Source organism: Falco peregrinus, chromosome 2, assembly GCF_023634155.1.
Source record: "Falco peregrinus isolate bFalPer1 chromosome 2, bFalPer1.pri, whole genome shotgun sequence".
NCBI classification, from domain to species: Eukaryota; Metazoa; Chordata; class Aves; order Falconiformes; family Falconidae; genus Falco; species Falco peregrinus.
The window spans coordinates 69,358,027-69,378,030 of record NC_073722.1 but is presented as its reverse complement, the minus strand read 5'-3'; the positions used below and the strand labels follow the sequence as shown (position 1 = coordinate 69,378,030).

Here is a 20,004-nt window from a genome sequence, read left to right as displayed (position 1 = left end):
CCAGAGGCTTCATTTTCCAAGACAAGTTGGCAGGTAATACTACATTGACACATGCAAGGCTTGTGAATTTTGTAGAAATACTTAACAGCATGGAATATTTAGGTAAACAAAAAGTCTTCTGTGTTTCAGGTGCGTCAGAAAGAAAGCTAACTTATTGACACCTAAGACAATTCCCTTAATTTTCTTCTATTTTTCCCTCTCTCATATCATCAGAACAATGTCGTTTAATTGGATTGGTTTTTAAAGAAAATATATGCTGCCTACCACTTATTTTCTATTCATATAGAACAGGACAATATTAAAGTTCTCTACAAATTAAGAAAGCTTGGAAACACTGTTTTGGCTCTCTTCCACTCTTCTTACAGTTTAGAGGCCATTTATCTTCTGCCAATATTCTTTTCTCCTCCTTCAAAGAATTACAACAAAACGACCCATGAAGTTTCTCACTGTATAAAATCAAAACAGGACGCTTAAAATTCTCACTTTAAATAGAGTATGCAGTTAATTTTTGAAAGTGTTTAAATGAAAATCTATTTTTTCCCTAAGGAACTGTATAATTTAGGATAAACTTCATTAACTCTGCACAATATAGACAATGCTGAACAGCTGAAGCATTTTAAGTATTGGAAAATGGGGTGAAAGAAAAGCGGCAATGATTTCCCAGATTACTAATACTTTTATTAATAATGTTTAAGAATGACAGTTTCAGTAAGTTAAACTTATTAAGTATCCACATAGATCTGTGGTTTTTTTCTAGTCCAAAATACCCAGCTTTTACAATTTCAAGTTTCAGTGCTTTGAGATAAAAAACAGGAGCATATAATAGCTAATTCCTCCAACATATTCAATTTATAGATTTGCAAAGTCAGAAGGAATACTAGGATTATCAAAGTTTGAGCTCCTGTATAACATCAGTTCTGGGCTTCCCTGATTTAACTACTGTTTCAGTCCAGTAACCAGGGGATTTTCTTTAAGAAAAACACCAACGCTGCTGTTTCACAGAACACAACTAACAAAATTAGCAAGCAGCCATACTACTTCTTGAGTTTCTTTTGAGCAGCCTTCTTCTTGACCATTTGTAGCCTTTTCATAGCATTGAGCTGAGATTCCTGAGAAGTTGGACCTTTTAAGGAGGTTGACTGATTACCAGTATCTGCTGTGGTTTTGTTTGTGCTGCCACCACTGTTACCTGCAGTTCCACTGTTGCCATTCCCACTGCTCACCTGGCTGCTGGTGCTCGGCACAGTACTGCTGGGACTAGGAAGACCTACTTTGCTGACATTGTCACTGCTTACCGAACGACTAAGGGTGGTTTTCCCCAGTGTCAGAGGTGGAGGAGGTTTCAGCTGAACAGGGTTTGTGCTGTTGTTGGCAGAAGCTATTTTTGACCCGAGTCCTGTTTTGGAAGTTGCCAGCCCTGACAAACCCACAGGTTTCTGGTTACTTGAAGAAGCTGCAGGTTTCCCACTGGCGTTCTGTGCCGTTGATCCCAATTTGGCAGTTGATGGATTGGCAGAGGAAGTTTTGGCTGCAAAAGCAGCCCATCCTGTAAGGCCACTGGTTGCTGAAGAGGAAACACTTGTACTGGCCGAGTTCCCCGAAATTGCTGCCGAGGTCTAAAATAAATAAACCATTCTTAGTATAGTAGCATCTATTTGTGTAATACATCACAGCAAGAATAGGTCAAGCCTCTGTTTCAGTTCTTTTCCCAGAAACACCGAGTGAGCACTATTTTATTGTTGGTCACTACAGTTAAAAAGTATTAACAAGAAAAGGAAAGGATGGCAGATGCATCCGACTTAATTTCCCAGTCACAAAAATCCAATATTACCTTTTCTTCCCCTTCCTCTACACAGCTAGCAGGCTACCATATGGCACTGTGATCCCCACATAAAGTCCAAATGATGGTTTACCTGAAGTAACTATAAAAAGCTTGGATTTGTGAAGCATAAAAAAAGGAAGGCAAGCTACCACCTTTTCTTGTTTACTGTCATTACCCAGTGTCACTTTTTGACAAGATGACAGATGCTCAGACAAAAGTCAGACATCGAGCAATTAAGTACTGCATTTTTTTACAGTCTTCTGGTCAAAATAGCAGTGTCTAAACTTTTTCCTTTCCTTCCCTACACTCCTCTTGATTCTTACCAGCACGTACCACAGGCACAATTAGAAAAAAAAGAAAAAAATAACTGGACTTCTTTCCTGTAGTCTTCCCATTCAGGTACTGCAAGAGACAAACATACTGCAGACACGGTTCTCTCTGCTATACATATTAACTGCAGTTCCCACACTTTAAACCCTACAATCTGCAGTTTTCAGACAGGGATAACACACACGTTGAATTCCTAAACCAGAGTTAGTTCTATGAAATGGCATAGTCAAAATGGATATTAAAACCCTCTATTCAAGTAATAAACTTCTATAATATATCCAGACAGTTTCTAAACAGTAAAGATGATGGATGAAATTTGGCCTCACAAACCTGTTTAGGCACATAAATAACTTTGCTAAGGTGAAAAGTTATTCACAAGTTTAAGTGCTTGAGCAATAGCTGTGATATTATTCATAACTGTTTGCATCCAGGCAGAGCAAAGGCAAACAGAACTTTGAGCACATGAATAATTGCTTTGATTCTGAGTTAAAGATGTGTTTTCCCAGGTAAGGGTCATGCTTTGTTAGACTACTACGTTATTTATTATGCTGTTTCTGGTTTACCACCTTTGCCCAACTTGTGACAACATTTATTTAATAACCTGGAGAACAGAATCAGAAACATAAGGCAACATACATAAAGCAGCAGTAGCTTCCTAAATTAGATCTCAGAGTCAGCTAGTTTCCAATTATAGAATCATCTAAGCTGCAAAAGACCCTCAAGATCATAGAGTCCAACTGTTAACCCAGCACTGCCAAGTCCACTATTATCACTAGTATGTTTCTTGACCACAGAGAGCAAATCATATCTTTTATACAATTCGTAGAATCAGAATGGTTTGGGTTAGAAAGGATCTTAAAGACCATGCAGTCCCAACCCCCCTGCCATGGGCAGGGACACCTTCCACTAGACCAGGTTGCTCAAAGCCCCATCCAGCCTGGCCCTGAGCACTGCCAGGGATGGGGCATCCACAGCTGCTCTGGGCCACCTGTTCCAGTGCCTCACCACCCTCACAGTAAAGAATTTCTTCCTAGTATTTAACTTGAATCTACCCTCTTTCAGTTTAAAACTGTTATCCCTCACCCTATCAGTACATACTCCGATAAAAAGTCCCTCTCCATCTTTCCTGTAGCCCCTTTTAGGTACTAGAAAGCTACATAAGCTCTCCCCAGAGCCCTCTCTATTCCAGGCTAAGCAACCCCAACTCTCTCAGCCTGTCCTCACAGGAGAGGTGCTCCAGTCCTCTCACTATCTTTGTGGCCCTCCTCTGGACCTGCTTGAGCAGGTTCAAGTCTTTCCTATGCTAGGGGTCCCAGAGCTGCACACAGTACTCCAGGTTAGGTCTCAGGAAAGCAGAGTAGAGGGGGGAGTATCACCTCCCTCAACCTGCTGGTCACGCTTCTTTTGATGCAGCCCAGGATGTGACTGGCTTTCTGGGTTGTTAGTGCACATTTATGAGGATTTATACTTGTAAAAATATAATTTTTAAAAAATACCTGTAAATTCTGTTCTCTCCCTTGTAACATAACAACACAGTCAAGAGCTGGACGCTTTAGGGACTTACAGTTGAATTGAGTTCCCCCCTCCCCCCCCCTCTTTTAGTGCTAAGGCAAAATCATAATGCTACAGTACTACTCAGTACACATAACATAGCGTACTACTTTCATTCATCGTTCTTGTGATAAAAGATTGGTCTAATTGGAAAAAAAAAATCTATGCAAGTGAAATGTAAACCCTCCCACTGGAAAATTTAAACTACATTACCTTGACTTCTGTTCTCTTGAATGCTAGAAAAGTTGGTGGTGTCTCAGGTTTTAACTTAATTTCTGGCTTCTTGACCAATGGATCTTTCACAGCTGGTGAAACAGAAACCACTGCAGGAGCTGGTTTTTGAGGTGGTTTTTGTGTCTTCTGAGCCTGTTTAGGTAGTAGGAAACCCCCCCCCCCCAAATTAGTTATGGGCCCTATAACATCGACTGTTCTGACTTAATAAAAAGCATGAGCATTATCAGATTGCAATCTAGCCTTTAAAATTCTAAGGTGAATGGTGCCTGAGAAATAAGGTAAACAGGGATGTGGATGAGTGCTGAGTATGGTACTGGGGCAGAGTCCAACCAAAAAACATACCGAATGGGACTTGCTATTTCAGCGTGAAAAGAGCAGCAGTGTTAACACTTAGGGAATAGGAAAGCACTGGGCCTTTACAGAAATAAGGTAAAGACAGATGAGCTTAAGGAAGACAGGGACATTATCCAGCAATACTGGGATGCAGGCTGCAAGAGTCTGCTAAGTGGCAGGTAAAATGGTAGAATTTATGCCAAAACAAAAAAAGGGAAGGGCATATTGAAGGTAAACGTTGAACAGCCACAATGGCTATCCTGTTCAGTAACTGACCTCGGGCAAACGCTCCTCCAAGGTCAAAGGCCTGAGGATCATCAGAATAATCATGTATTTCAGTCAGTGATGGTAACTCCTAGGCCAGGATCTTACATTGCCTTCTTCCCTTGTTTCTTAGTAGAGCCATTTCAATGGATAACAACTTGCCAAGTTATCATAGAACAGCTCCAAAATAGAACACATTTTCTGCTGTATAAAAGGGTTTGATTTTAAGATGTCAGAAAACTAATGGTTAATATTTCATGCATCCAAAGATGCTAACTTTCACGTTTGTTTCTCATAACGAGATGAGTGGGATCCCTGTGGTATCAGGAATAATTAGGCTGTTTAGTCAAGAAATTAACATGCAGATCAATCAAAATAAAGGGATTTTTTCCTGGAATGTGCTATCCTCAGCTTACTGTCAAGCTTGAGAACACTCAGCATTTAAGATCTGGACTGAAATTTGCAGCCTTGTCTTACAGGAAAACAACCAGTCATGTCCAAGCCTGAGAAGAAAACCAAAACTGTAAGGCTATTTGGTAGACACATACTAAAAATTGAGTATCACCTGAAAGCAGTTCAACTGCTGCTTACCAAGTAGGAAATAAGGCTGTTTCCCTCTTCACTTAACTTCTGCTTTTTAAGTTTTGTTTAAGAAGCACTTTACAGAATTGTCCTGGTTTTGGCTGGGATAAAGTTAATTTTCTTCCTAGTAGGTGGTACAGGGCTGTGGTTTGGATTTAATACGAGAATAACATTGATAACACACTGATGTTTTAGTTGTTGCTAAGGGATGCTTACCCAAGCCAAGAACTTTTCCCATACTCTGCCGGTGAGGAAGCTCTGCATAAGAAGCTGGGAGGGAGCAGAGCCAGGACAGCTGACCAGAACTAGCCAATTCTGTACCACAGAACATCATGTTCAGTGATGATCAGCTGGGAGAGTTGCCTGGGAGGCGCTGATTGCTGCTGAGGGACTGGCTGGGCATCAGTCAGCAGGTGGTGAGCAACTGCACTGTGAATCACTTGTCTTTCTTGGGTTTTATTTCTCTCTCTCTTTTTGTTGTCTCCCTTTTCATTACAAACATACTATTATATTTTATTTCATTTCAATTATTAAACTGTTCTTATCTCAACCCATGGGTTTTACCTTTTTCCAATTCTCCTCCCCATCCCACCAGGGAGGGCAGAGGTGAGCGAGCAGCTGTGTGGTTCTTAGTTGCTGGCTTAGGTTAAACTGCGACAAGAATACTCTTTGAGATGCTACATTAAAAACCACAACTGCATCAAAGGGAGCATTGTTGAGAAAAATCGTTCTCCAACATGCTTCCAAAGATTTCTGCAACCCATAAAATACTCTCATGTATTAGAAATAGTCTGCTGTATTCAAACAGCGCTCATACAAGACAAGGAACCGACTCCTACCATTCTCTTCATCTGCCTGGTACAGCGGGCACAATACCATACAAGTCGAGGATCATTCACTTCCTTGTCTGTCACCTGAGGCTTATGGCAATCTTGGTGGTAGAGATTATGGCACTCCTGACACTCCACTAGCTGATTCCCAGAAATAACTGTCATTTGCCTGCAGAGCAAATAGTTAAGAACAGATTATGGGAGGAAGCACTTAAAGGATTATCCAATTGTTGCAAATTTTGCAAGGCTTAAGACAAAAACGAAAAATATTTTTCTTTCACATATATTTTCTACCTGTGGCAAACGAAATATATTCCTTTTCTTTCTATATGAGGTCTTCCTAACAAATATTTTAGAATTTTTGTATTTTTTAAAGGTAATTTCTTTCAAGAAAATGTAAAACTTCTATACTGTTAAGCATATGTATATGACACTTTTGATTTCCCAGTTGGATTTTTATATTAGAAATGTCTCACCTGCTTTGCTTCAGCTGGGCATTTTATGGATACTTCACTGTATACTAATTATGAATTCCTCATTATATTAGCATATGAAGGCCTAGTCTACGTATGGATAACTTTGCTGTAAGCTGTACAGCAATACAGGTCAAGAACAAATAATTTCTCAGTGACAAGCCTGTAAGAATGCTTTCTGCCACAGGACTTAAAAGCATCATCATCCAAGCTGTATATTACTTTAAAGATGTCTTATTAGCCATCATTTTGGCTCCTACTACACAGACAGACACTTGGAATTCGAGATAATACCAAAATAATGGAAAGATGGAATAGAAAGCATTAACTGTGCAGTCCTGCCTTGAAGCAAACACGTAAGCTGGTGATGAGGACTTAATTTTGCGTGGGCCTCTGGTGAAAGTAATCACGCTGTATAAATGACAAATTAGTGATATACACGTGACAGAGTATGTCTGTGAATTAGCCAAATACCATTTTCCTAATGATTTTTTCCTTTAGATGACAAATCAAGCTATTTAATTGCTAAGCTGCTTTTGCTCATATCCCCAAGGAGCAGGTAGCCAGGTAACCATGGAAACTCTATTTGTAGATGGGTGGGGAAAGGTAATCCCTTATTTCTTTATATAACAGGAAAATGAAGTCTGATGGTATTGCCCATATGGATACTAGAGCATTTTCTAAGAAAGATTTCTCTTTTAAAAGGGCTATTTAAAAACAGAGGGAGAAATCTTTCTGAAATTCCAGAGCCCATTATTTTAGATGCAGGACATTTCAGAAGTAATTTTGTTAGTTTGTTATTCCTAAATAAACTGGGTCGGAACAAAGCAGTGATGTTTCAACCCCATGTCTCAAGGTGGGGAGAATTACCCTATTTTAAAATTGCAAAGAACAACTCCAGGCTGATTAAAAACCCATGAATCCTCATGCCCTGAAACAAGTTAAATGAGAGTTAACTTTCAAATTATATGATAACCAAGAATGATTTTTTACCTTCAGAAAACAAACAAAAAGGTATTCATAAAAAATAAGGTTGCTCTTTCAAAACCAGGCTTTTAAAAAGACATTTTTGTTTGCTTTTTGAGAGACAGAGTTCACTATCATCTGCAAACTGTATGTAGTATTTCTTCTTCATATAACTGAGGAGCCATATAACTGGTGAATTTTGTTTTTCTAAGATCTGCAGGTATCTAAGGGGGTGAAGGTCTTTTAATACTACCTCTCTCCTTATGCCTAACTTGGTATAAAAGAACAAGAAGAAAAACACCACAGGCATCAATGTTCAATACTCCTAATCACTATGAAAATTTTTTGACACTTGGCAAATCTTGAAGAAACATTTCATATCTCTATCTCAGTTTTTACATCTCTAAAGAAGGAATAGTTAATATTCAAATGCACCTTTTTGCATTTGTGAACCCACAGACGGGTTCTTTGAAACTTGTCTTCTTAAGCAATATAAATGTAAACACTTTGGCTGTGAATCCCATCTACTCTGCAATTGGACATTGTATTTTTATTCACAATTGAGTTATTAAAAATGTAATTTTCTAAATACGATTCATACTTGAGTTATTTTACAGAGTATCCAGGGCTTTTGTATTTCATATGTACTGGGATGTTGTTATTTCGGCTCAAGATAGCCAACCCAAAGAAGGGTCCACATGATGAAAGCTGAGCAGCAAGTAAGCAATCTAACCAATGTGTTGGTTTCAGAAAGTCTGAAGCACAAGTACTCTGAGAAACACCCTGTCCAGCATGCACTGGAGATCCAAGAACCACCCAACATCAGTTCCATCAGGTTTCATGTAAAATGAAAACAGATCCTTTGTATTGGGTGACTGTTGCCACCCCCTCTCTATGGCTTGTTTCTTTCCTGCTGTGCTTCTCCCTCCCCCTGGCATCAGCTTAATGAGAGCTATTTTAGTTAGCTGGGAAAGATGCATCTTTTGGAACAGCACTATGAGTTTGTGGCCATGACTAGCTAGAAGCAACACCTTCAGCAGCCAGGTTAAACATCAATTGTGGAACGGCTAATGAAACCACATACCTGGCCTAATGCTTTTCAAAGCAAAGTCTGGGCCACACTAAGCACAGCAGTTGTACTTTCTTTCTGGACTTTGCAGGCATTTACCATTATGTCTTCCTTTGCCAGGGAAGATGCAGAATTAATAATCCACAGCAGCTCAAGACTGTCTAAACAAAACTTCTCTTTATCCCCTCCTGCAAATAAAGTTAATACCATACTGGTTTTACTAGCATTTTAACATGCTGGTGAACAAGGATTTGCCTGTTTAGGAGACAGAAAAAATGGAATTTGCAGGAAGGAAGGTAAAATTGAAATATTTATTTCCTACTGCAAATGTTTTTAACTGTTCTTCCTTTTTCAATGTCTACAATGAGAAATTAAACATTTGAGCTAACACATAGGAATGCAACATGAAATCTCATCAGTCCACAACTGGTTAACAGTATAATTAGATGTAACCATGGAAATTTATCCTTCATAGACCGGAGACACCTCACCTGCACAACAGGAACAACCACAGAAACAACTGAAGAACAAAGTTATAAAGCACAGTTTCCCAACTGACTTGAGCTGAGCTAAAACACAAACTGCTACCAAAAGGCCAGTTCCATCTTCCTCTCTGTCCTGGCTCTACATTCCTGCATCCACACAGGTGCCACCATACAGTCAGCTTAGTATAAATGGGTAAGCTAAACCTACTGAAAATTCCAAGCAGGGACCTAATCCAGAAGCTGATTCAGCTGATCACAAACCTGGGTGGGCCATACACCCCCTAAACAGGACAGGGAAGGAGGTACAACTGGGAGAGCCAAACTGTTCCTTGTGGCAGCACTGGGGACTTAGAAGGATATCAATCATCTGTGAAACAAAATCCTGATTCAACTGATTTGATCCCAGGGTGTATATTCAAAAGCGTATTTTATACTTCTGTTAACTTTAAATGTATTGCTAGCAGAATGTTACTAGGATCCAATTTTAGAGCCCTTACTGAAAAGTAAAAATAACCTGTTTTGACTGCAAGATGTATTTGTACTGTTAATGGAGAAAGCATGGCTATATGTAAAAACTAATGTCAAAAGATTATGAAAAGAGGAGAAACATATACAGATCTCCTAATAATGCCATTTAAAAACATTTTCAGAAGAGAAATTATTTTTTTAAAAATGCTTATCATTAGCCTTTAATATTTTAACTTGTTTTCCAATAATTAAAAATCAGTATTTGCCACGATAGGTTTTGCATCATGTCTACTTTTATTATTTTTCACTTGCCCTTTTTTCAAGTAGAAAAGTTAAGTTTTCTCATTAAAGGTCCATTTTTAAGAAACCATTCTGATTCAAGAAGGATGCTTAAATATATTATTAATTTTGGATATGTGCTTAAGTGATTTCCAGAACAAAAACTACAGGAAGCATTAACTCTATAGTACACAAAAAAAGAAAGGTAACTACACAATGGCAATGAAGCAATGCTGACTTACCTGCAAACAACACAGGCTAATCCCATTTCCATAGCAAAGTCATCAGCACTGGTTTCCTCAAAGCTAGATAAATCAGGCATGGATAAATCCTTGCTTGTCTGAACTGTAATAGGAGAGGAACGAGCCTCTTGCTTCTCTAGTCTGGGCTTCTTTGGTGCATCGACTCCTTCAGCGGTATCCCCTTTTATCTATTATACACACACATTCAGAATATGTGAAAATGCAAAAATCTAATGGATATTATTAAAATGAGAAAGTGACCAGAACAACTGGGTTAGCAGTATAAGGTGGTGTACTTTACACAATATACACATGATATATTTTCCTTAGATACATATTTTCTTCAAAATATTTATGAACTAGAAGCTCAAGTCTACTTTTGCACTTCACAAAATCCTTGAAAAAGGTTTGGGAATCCCACATTGCAGCTTGCTACATTGTAGTAACCTCTTATTATCAGGATATTTAAAACAGAATCACAGAATGGTTTGAGTTGGAAGGGACCTTTAATGGTCATCTAGTCCACACCCCTTGCAACTAGCAGGGAAAACAATCATAGAATAATTGTAACAAGACTTTTGTTGGATTGCATAAATGGCAACATGATGGATAATGCAGCTCACAGGCTATGCACCATTAGATGAGTGAACTTATACAGGTTAAAAAGGACAGCTTTTGTCTAAAATGCCTTCAAGTCTGTTAAGCAAGTTATTCCATCAGAAAACAAGAATGACTTACTTTATCAGCAGATCTCTTTTCTGTTTCTTTTTTCACCTTTTCTGATGCAGTGGGCTTGCCATTGTTGTTGCCAGAAGGCAAAGTAGAAGAAGCTTTAGGTTCTTGCTTACTGGAAATAGGTTTGGTAACAGATACTTTTGGTTGCTCTGCTTCCTAAAAACAGAAACAAAAGTTGAGGGCAAAACCTACACGTGAGTTACTTTTTAGTTTACAGTTAGTCAGACAAAAGGATAGGCAAACAGAATGTCATACAACATCTATTGTCTACATACACACTTTTTTTTTAAAAAACTTTTCTTAAATATTTTTGTATAACACCGACGAATTACTGTGCTTAAGCTGCAGTCAATTATTAAAACCTTCCCTTATCACTCTCCTTCCAGAGAAAAAGGTACTTCTTTTCCAAAGACAGATCCTTTTTGGAACATTAATTAAAAAGGAAAACTTTTGTTTTTAAAATTCAAAGAGATAATGAACACAAATTTTCAGATAGTTCTGAGGACAAAATTCAATGTAAGCTGAAAACATAAGTTGACATCTGATATCACCAGATGTCAAAACTTCATTCCTTCATGGAGAAAAATATTGACTTCTGCTTAATCTCAGTCCACATTCAACTATCAGATTAATAAATTTAGATCTCAACAGAAATCAATAATTCTTGTTAATGACACATTAGTGTCAGCAACAGGTAACAAGCAAGTGAGTCTGTAAATGAGTGACTAATCACACCAACGTGCACGAGCAAGGCACCCCCCACCTCCTCCAAGCTTGGTAAGAAGGCAGTAATTCTTTGCTGTATACAGGGGACAGGTCCTGAGCCCTGAGCTTGGCCCCCCCCCCCCCCCCCCAAGTTTGCTGACTTCCTGTTGCATCCAAAGTAAAAAATGGATTTCCTCATTTCCCTGACTGTGGCAATCCTGTGCTCTATACTCTGTTCTTGGATTTCATGGTCAACCAAAAATTACTCCTGCAACCTGAGAATCAAGGAAAGGAATTCTGAACTTTGCAGTCCAGCTGACACTGGAGACACAGTGAAAAGAGGAGAACAGATTTCTTCCTCTGGCCCAAGCCTCAGTCTCACCTGAGGGCAGGTGACTACCAGCTCAGATTTGGCTTCACAAGCCTCTTTGCAACTATTATTCGGCACTCTGCTTCCTCTTTAAACCACGAACCAATGCTTCTTTGAGCTCTGACATAGAGGGAACCTAAGAGTTTTGAGACCAGTGTTAGAGGGAACTGCAGCTTAAGTTTCAGGGAGTTAACAATTTGAATAGAAAGGAGTAAGACCACACAGTGCGAACATGATGTATGCTGTAGCAGTAATAGTGCCTTTTAGTTATTCGGAACCATGTACATGTAGAAATGAAATATTACTAATGTATCAGCATACAGACCATCATTAAAACATACCAGGCTGACATCCAGGCATCCTAGGGGAGAACACTACCTCATTATCCATATGGCAGTATGTAGAAATATGAGGATGTCCCCACTTGGTTATTTCCATACACTGATCTGAGATTCAAATATTCTCTCTAGCAGGTGTTTAGTGATTTTCAGTAGATGAAAGAGAATGTTTGTCCACTGGATGGTAACGGTTTCAGCCTGCAAATCATTTCTGCTTTGAAGCATTTGGTGTTTTTCATTTTCATATATCGTCATCAATAGAATTTTGAGAACAGAGATCCAGAATTATCAGTAAACTGCTTGTTTTATGTGTAGCAAAAATAACCTGCATTTTAAGGACCTTTTAGCTCTTCTAAAGACCCTTTAACTGGAAAAATACATAATTTTGATTTCACCTTAGAGAGCATGTATGACAGCTTACAAATAAAATACCAAAAACAATATGAAAGTGAATACAAAAGGTACTATTACAAAGTCATGACACTTGCAATATAGTGTTGAATATTTCTTTCAGAGGTCTTGCTACATCAACAAGGTAAAAATATTTTTTCCATTAATTTCAATTAATTAAACAGATTATGTTACATAAAAGGGCAATGATAAATATGAACATTCCATGATTACTTTTTTTTTTCTCCTCATCTTCAGATTCTCTTTTAATTTTTCAGCTATAAAAGACAAACTAGGAGTAGCAGGAGCTTTAAAAAGGCATACAAAAATGACCCATACTCTCCAAAACCAATACCTTCTGAGATGGACGATAGCTTGAGTCAGTTCCTCTGGCCAAAGACTCATCAAGAAGTGCTTTCAGCTTTTCAGCAGAGTCCTTACTCTTTGAATGCAAGAAGCCCAGGGCTTTCAGAAAAATGGGATCAAGCTCCAAGTTCACTGTAGCAGCCATTGTGGTATCTTTGGAGGGAGGCAATTAAAAAAAGAAAAAAAAAAAAAGAAAACCAATGACAACTTTCTTCATATGGAGCATAACTCAAACAGCATCTGGTTATCTTGTAAGATTTTTTTTTAAATGGAATGATATTAAATAAAATCAAGGAAGATACGTGAATTAATCATCATCATTAGAAGATGACTGACTGTGAACTTCAGAACTGCAGAACTTGAATTTGGCTTTACATCTGAAATTATATCAGATTCATTCTTCAGCATATCTGACGTTCAGAAACTAAACTCATCATACTTACATAAATGGAACAAATATTCCATATTCTTGATATTCCATATATACATAATATTGAAAAGTATTGAAAATAAGTGTAAATTTCATGAAAACTAATTACTACCCTTCTCATTTTCTGCATAGTGATTTCTATCTCACTGCTCATTTAAGAAAAATCTTATTTGTAGAAAAATTAACTTCTGAAACTTCTGAAAAGAACAGCTCATTTGTAACACACCATGTAAAAGATAAAACAGCTAGTATATGATTTTTTATATGTTAAAATTCTGAAAAAATACATTGTCCATTTTTAAATTTAGCTGAAACAGTGAAAAAAATTATAACCCAAATTGTGAGTTATCCAAGCCGCCTTGTGATACTCTAGGTTTTCACGTCAAGTAATGACTCTCCAGAACTCTAAAATACCACAGTGTCAATGCAAATGGAATAAAGTGAGGAAAAGGTTAGAACACAATTTAATAAAAAAAAAAAAAAAGTTTGTTTCACAGCAATACATTCCTGCACTCTGGAGCCTTTTCTGTTAATTTCATTAACAAAAGCTCTAAGGAACTGCATTTATCTTGGAAATCATCTCTACAAAGTTAGATAGCTCTCCAACTTAATCAGTAATTAACAATTACTAATTTAAGAAATAACATGGGAAAGCAAGTGTCCTGCTCTTCTCCAAAATGTATGAGAAGTGGTATTGTTAATAGTCCCTTCAAATAGGATGTTTTATTTTTTTTTTATACAGTAATCCAAAAGACATTCTTGAAAAAGCTTTCATCAGTTCTGCTCAAAAGCACTGCCTGGACAGCTTTTCTAGCTGGAGCTTCCAAGGTTTTGTCTGATGAATTCCTTTTGATATTCAAGGCAGTGAACTTTTACCTCTCTGGCCAAAACACCAGCAGTGGCAGCCTGCTCCCTCAACACTTGCCTAGAAGTCTCCAGGAACCTTTATCTCATGCTGAGCTTTCACGAGACACTAGAGAATTGCTTGACTGAGATCATCAAGGAGTTTGACATACAGTAGACTTCATAGGGATTTTATCAATGGACCCAGCAGAGAGTTAAGAATCCTCTTCAACAGCCTCTTCTCTCTTCCTTAATCTTTGCCACTTGTCAAATCATTTTCTGGTGGCCACAGAACTTCTGCTAGTAAGTACTACACACCAGTTACTCTGCTTTTTCACTGATCAAGCAGACTGCAGTGCAAGCCCCATCCAGGCAATTCAGTCTCTCTCTGAAGTTTACAAAAAGTGAATTCAATGTGCATGGAAAGCACATACCCTCTTTTTTTATGCATCTACCTCTAATAAATTTTCAGGCTGCTCCCGAGTTGTGTGAGTAGATTCTCTCTTCCATTTCTTTGTTCTGTGAATATGCTTTCCAAGTTTCAGTACCATGTAATCTTAAATTAGGACTCTGCTAAGGCCTCTGTTGAATGGAAACTGTAGAATTAAAACACTAATTTCAGAAATTTGCAGTAATTCCTTGTTAAAAAATCCTTTCAAGCTCTTTTCTGAGGCTTCTTCTAGGAACATATACTTGTGTACGTAAGGAACAGGTAGCCTCAACAGTCATTAGCAGCCAATGCAGGATGCCTGTAGTATTTACAGAACAAGTGCAAGCATACCAATTCTGTTTTCATCTTTCTGAAGGTATCACTTCCCAGATTTATTTCCAGCCTTGGCTTTTTAAAGGCATCTATTGAAAAGGAACAGTTAAAACCCAAATTTCAAAAGGTTTCTCAGTATTTATTCTTTCAGATACATATGAAATTGCAGCAATACTTTCTCTGTTCTCAAGCATAAATTATAATGTCATAGGCTACTGTGATTATAACTAACATATGACAAGAAATTTCTCATGAGAAGGGAGAGAACTAGGCTTATTAAACGGTTCAAGTATGCTCAGTTTAGAAATGTATTTTCAAATTAAAAAAATACCTATTTGCAATTTAAAGAAGGTAAGTATATTTAATGGAAAGATGAATATATCAATAGCTGTCTTAAATAGCATCATCTGAAGAAAGTAAATCGATAGAATATGCTCACACAGCCATCACACAGACTAACACCAATAACTGACCTGGGCCAAAAGTCAAATTATTGGTTTTGGTAGTGGCCTTTTCCAGATGTTTACAGACCAGAACAGTGGTTTGATACTTATAAACTTAAGATCCAATTACATTCGCTCATGTTTTCATTCACACTGCTCCTCTGGTGGTGAAGTCAGCATACAGCAATTTGATAGCCTTGGAGCAAGTGTTTTAACAGTGATTGCAGAAGTTATTCTGCATATTCCTTGACTTCCTTGTTGAAGTTGAATCTTTGTACAGAAAATAATTCAAATGTTGTTTAGGAAAAAGTAACAGGAAAAAAGTGAGTATGACACTGTCCTTTGTGTAGCCATTTGATAACACAGCTGTGAGATTAGAGGGCTGTGTTATAATCCTTGAACCCAGAGCACAGCTGGTTTTGCACAAAACAGTTAACTGAAGGGAACACGAGGGCAACTTGTGCAGCAGGGACAGGAACTCAAGCACACTGTCTTGCAACTAAGCATTAACCCGTTAGCCCTTAAAGCACCTTTCTCAGCTTAGGTCTCTGACACTTCTTCACTACTGTGTAAGAACTGTGCGGTGATAGATAGACAAGATCAAATATAAGGTAACAAAAAGTATCTGAGATAATATTAAAAATCCTACAATGGGAAGTCATGGAGTAACCTCCCAATGCAGACTAAGTGGTTTAAATCCTTGTGGGAAAAAAACTTTACAAAGAATTTTGAGTCTCATTTCTTGAGCATACCGTTGTCTTCTGCCAAATATATACAATCTTAATTGAGTAGTGTACAGAATATGTAGTCTTTCAATTTAACAGACTTATTAGATTTCCAGGATGTAAGAGCCCCTTTAATTTATTTGCCAGTTATTATTCTGCATGCCTCTACATTTATTACCTTACTCATCATAATTTTCAGTTAAATGGATCTACTTACATAGCATTTTCAGATATGGTCATATTTTCATCTGTTTCTGAACTCCTATTTCTATTATTTTCTGAGACAGGTGTACAAATAGAAGATATTTTTCCAGAAAAGTGCACATCTTCAATTTATACTGCAATGCTATTATCAAACCCATTCTTTACAAAAACTCAGCAATACTTTTATTTTTCACTGACAGAGATGATTAAAAGGACTTTCACTCACATATCTTTTTCAGCTACCTTCAACATCTGCAGCAGTTAACTTAAAACCCAGTAACATGAATCAATAGCACAGAATTCCTTCCAATGCACTGCATAGTATTCATCAATAACTAATTTCACTCGTCACTGTAATAGCAATTCATCTCGCTGCTCACCACCCCCCCCCACCCCTGCCTTGGATTCTTCTGTTCCTCAGGATTTCCTCTCTTCCTGACTAATCTAATAACTGTGACCGTGGCAAATTTTGCTTATTTACCAATAATGACTTTTCCAGATCATTTTCAGTTTTAATGTAAGTCTTAAAAAGGATAAAGGAAAATGTTAAAAGCAGGAAAACTAAACTCCTATGTTTAATTTTTGTTTCAGTATCTTAATCAGGACCTGATTCGTGACAACACAATTCCTCAGTTATCTCCCATGAGGGATATTTCAAAACTCACACACTTTAGTAGTCTGGACAACTGTATTAATCAGAACAATTGTATTAATCAGACCTTAATTAATTGTCATCTTCTCCAAAGAATTTTAGAAGACTGGAGTAAAAAAATCTTCTGCTATGGAATTACTAGTACTGGTATCCTTCATTTTACATTCTATTCTACAACATATTTTATGCTGTACTTTTACATTAATATTTCAATCAATATCACAGTAACCTGTTGATCCAAAATATCAAAGATCATATTATTGACCTGTATTTGCTGTTTTCTACTCCTCACAAACAGTACACTATTTAAGAATCACTCCATTTGGAAGAGATCCCAGGTGGTCACCCTGTGCAGCCTCCCGCGCAAAGCAAAGTCAACAATGAATTCAGACCAGCTTGGCCAGGACTTTTCCAGATGGATCTTGAAAACCTCCAAAGACAGGAATGTGACAGAACTTCGGGGCAACCTGTTCCAATGCCTAACTGTCCTGATTTCCTTACTTCAAATTGTAAGTTACAACTTGTGCTGCAACTTGTTCCCCTGCAGTGCACCTGAGTAAAGAGACTGGCTTTATCTTCTCAATAATCTCCTCTTAGGCACAGAAAGACTTCCATTAGGTCCCCCTAAACCCATGGCAGATGACATACGACACTCTCCCTTCAACTTCAGACCTAGTTATTTTGCCACTAGAGGACAAGCCCGCTGGTCAGGCATGATTTATCCTTGGTAGATCCCAAAGTGGCTATCCCCAGGCATAACCTGCTCCTTATGCCTGCAAATTACATCCTCCATGCTCTTTCCACAGGTGGAAGGACTGAGGCTGATCAGTCTGCAGGTCTCTGAATTGTCCTTCTTGCCCTTTTTGAAGATTAACTGAGATTTTCCTTTCTCCGGTCTTCAGGGATCTCCCCAGATCTCATGGCCATTCAAAGATTACAGAGTAGCTTCATGAAGACATTACCAGCTCTCAGCGCCCTTGAATGCAGTCCACCTGGGTCCATGAACTTGTCAGGTAAACAATCCCTGCTTCAATCCTCTTCCACACCTTATAGTTCTTCCTCTCCTTGAACTCTGCCTTGTGGCAAAAGGTGTGGAAGACGTTATTGGTGAAGTCTGAGGCAAAGATGACGTTGACTATCTCACCCTTATCTGTGTCTGCTGTCACTTACACACCTGTCCTGCTCAGCAGCAGCACCATACTTTCCTTGTGAATCCTTTTCCTGATAAACGGCATCTCATTACGATTAGCATCTCTTGCTAGTTTGAGATCTAGCTTAGCTTTGGCTTTCCTAACACCATCCCCACATGCCTGGGCAATATTTCTATATTCCTCCTTTGCAGTTTGTGTTTCCGCTTCTACCTCCGGCATATGCACTGGAGCTCTGTCATGAGCTCCCTGTTTAGCCAAACCCCTTTCCTGTTACATTTGCCTTACCTTTCCACAAAATGTTTTTGTTCTCATGAATAGCTGTATTGCCACAAAAATCAGTTTTATAAAAAACATTTATCCAAGTAGATGAGATTATCGTACCTATGCAATTGAGATATACTAATCACTGCTACCATCAGGCTTCAATATTCTGCAAAAGTGAACCTGAAGATGCTATTTAAACATATGTCACTGCCCACAGGTTTGTGACTGATAAACTGATTGTACCTCCATTAACGTTTTCACCTTTCCCTAATTCAACGCCTACCAAAATTTATCAGGTTTACAATTCCCTAGATATCATCTTCCTGCTGATTTCTTGGTGAAAGGGTAGCCGAACTCCAGTTAAAATCGCGTTTCTGAACCAGTTATGCCAAAGCCACGACCCAATCCTTCGCAACACACTTGCTGCTAATTTCTCCCTGACGTTCCCTTTAAGAATGAAGGAAAGGCCTCTCATCTGAAAGTAACTCTTTAAAAATAAATGTTTAGAAGAATAAAACGCCACCATCTTTTAATGAAAAGATATCCTATACCACGGTCGACAGCTACGTGCCCTGTGTTAACGAGGCATCGCCTCTATTTGCCTGGTCTGCTCCTTCAAACCGCTGCCCCAGCCGCGGGCCTGGGCTGCTGCGTTAGAGCCGCGCCCGGGGCCGGTCTCTGTCCCCACGGAGGGGCTGAACCTCCCCGCTCCGTTACGGCGGTAACAACCGCGTCCGCTCCCAGCGAAGCCAAACGCCACAGCCGCCGCCTCACCCCCCGACGCCCGAGAGCCGGCCAGGCACCCCCGCACGGCCCAGCGCCCCGAGGCGGGAACCAGCCGCCAAGCCGGACACCACAGCCTCCCGCCCCAGCAGCGTCCACAACGCGGCTGCGGGGAACCCCCGCACCCGTTACCGCCCTGGCCCCATCCCCTCAAGGCCGCGGCACCGGGCGCGCCCGTGTGCCCAGGAGGGACCGTCCCTTCAGACGCCGGCAGGAGCGGCGCCAGCACTCGCGGGGCCAACGCGGCCGCCTCCCCACCTGCCCAGCACCGCCTGGGCCCGCCCGACGCCACAGCGAAACGCCACGTTCACCTCACCCCGGGACCAGCGGTAACGAACGCCAATCGGGCGTGAGGGCTCGCCTCTTCCTCCACCCAGCCCCCCCCCCCAGAGCCACCCACCCCGCTCTTACCGGGGAGGACTGCCCGGAGCCAGGTCCGCCGCTGCGCCGGTCCCCCCCGCGCAACCAGGGCCCGAAGGCGGACGTTCCGGGAGCGCGGCCGGTGCTATAGGCGGGGGAAGTGTGCAGGCCGGGCCAGGGCTCGCTGGCGTGCGCGCGCAGGAAGGGGCGGAGTCGGGGCGGCAAGCGGCGGGGGAGGGCCGGGCTGCGCGCAGGGCCGGGAGAGCGGCGCGGGGTAAGCGGCGCTCGCGCGGGGAGGGACGTCGCCGCTGGGGGAGGGGCGGGCGCGGCGGGTACCGGGAGGTGCCGGCGGGTGGGTGGTTCGGTGCCCTCCGGGAAGCCCTGGCTCGCTGCCCTCTCCTCACCCGGGCTCCTCGCCCGGGAATGGCCGCGCCCGCCCTGGGCCGTTAACTGTCGGTGCTGTGAGGGAGGGCTGGCGGGAAGCTCCCTGCTTAGGTGCTCGTCGGTGAGGAGCGGCGGTAGGTGTCGGCGGGAAGGGCGCTTGCAGCCTTCGA

At 40.2% G+C, this 20,004-nt stretch overlaps 2 protein-coding genes across 8 annotated transcripts in view; one reads left to right on the top strand and one right to left on the bottom strand.

Moving 5' to 3' along the window:
- Positions 1 to 656: 656 nt before the first annotated feature.
- On the bottom strand, positions 657 to 19,646 carry INTS12 (integrator complex subunit 12). Of its 3 annotated transcripts, none has more exons than XM_055797528.1 (7): positions 19,502 to 19,646; positions 12,822 to 12,985; positions 10,667 to 10,819; positions 9,929 to 10,116; positions 5,956 to 6,115; positions 3,917 to 4,069; positions 657 to 1,616 (listed from the first exon to the last, which is right to left on the bottom strand). In XM_055797528.1, exons 2-7 carry the CDS (start codon positions 12,975 to 12,977, stop codon positions 1,035 to 1,037), a joined length of 1,392 nt encoding a protein of 463 aa, XP_055653503.1. In that variant the 5' UTR covers positions 12,978 to 12,985; positions 19,502 to 19,646; the 3' UTR covers positions 657 to 1,034. The 3 variants fall into 3 exon arrangements, with proteins under 3 accessions (XP_055653503.1, XP_013155173.1, XP_027643539.1); XM_013299719.3 differs by lacking the exon at positions 19,502 to 19,646 and adding an exon at positions 19,407 to 19,469; XM_027787738.2 differs by lacking the exon at positions 19,502 to 19,646 and adding an exon at positions 14,561 to 14,701.
- Positions 19,647 to 19,657: 11 nt separating this feature from the next.
- Positions 19,658 to 20,004, top strand: part of GSTCD (glutathione S-transferase C-terminal domain containing) — a 72,864-nt gene continuing 72,517 nt past the window's right edge. The window contains exon 1 of one of the 5 annotated variants that reach the window (XM_055797523.1): positions 19,658 to 19,724. The gene's annotated coding sequence lies outside the window, so the exon portion shown is untranslated. Of the gene's footprint in view, positions 19,725 to 19,777; positions 19,969 to 20,004 lie in introns of those variants that run through there. The other 4 variants (XM_055797522.1, XM_027787655.2, XM_055797521.1 and 1 more) reach the window with 4 other exon arrangements.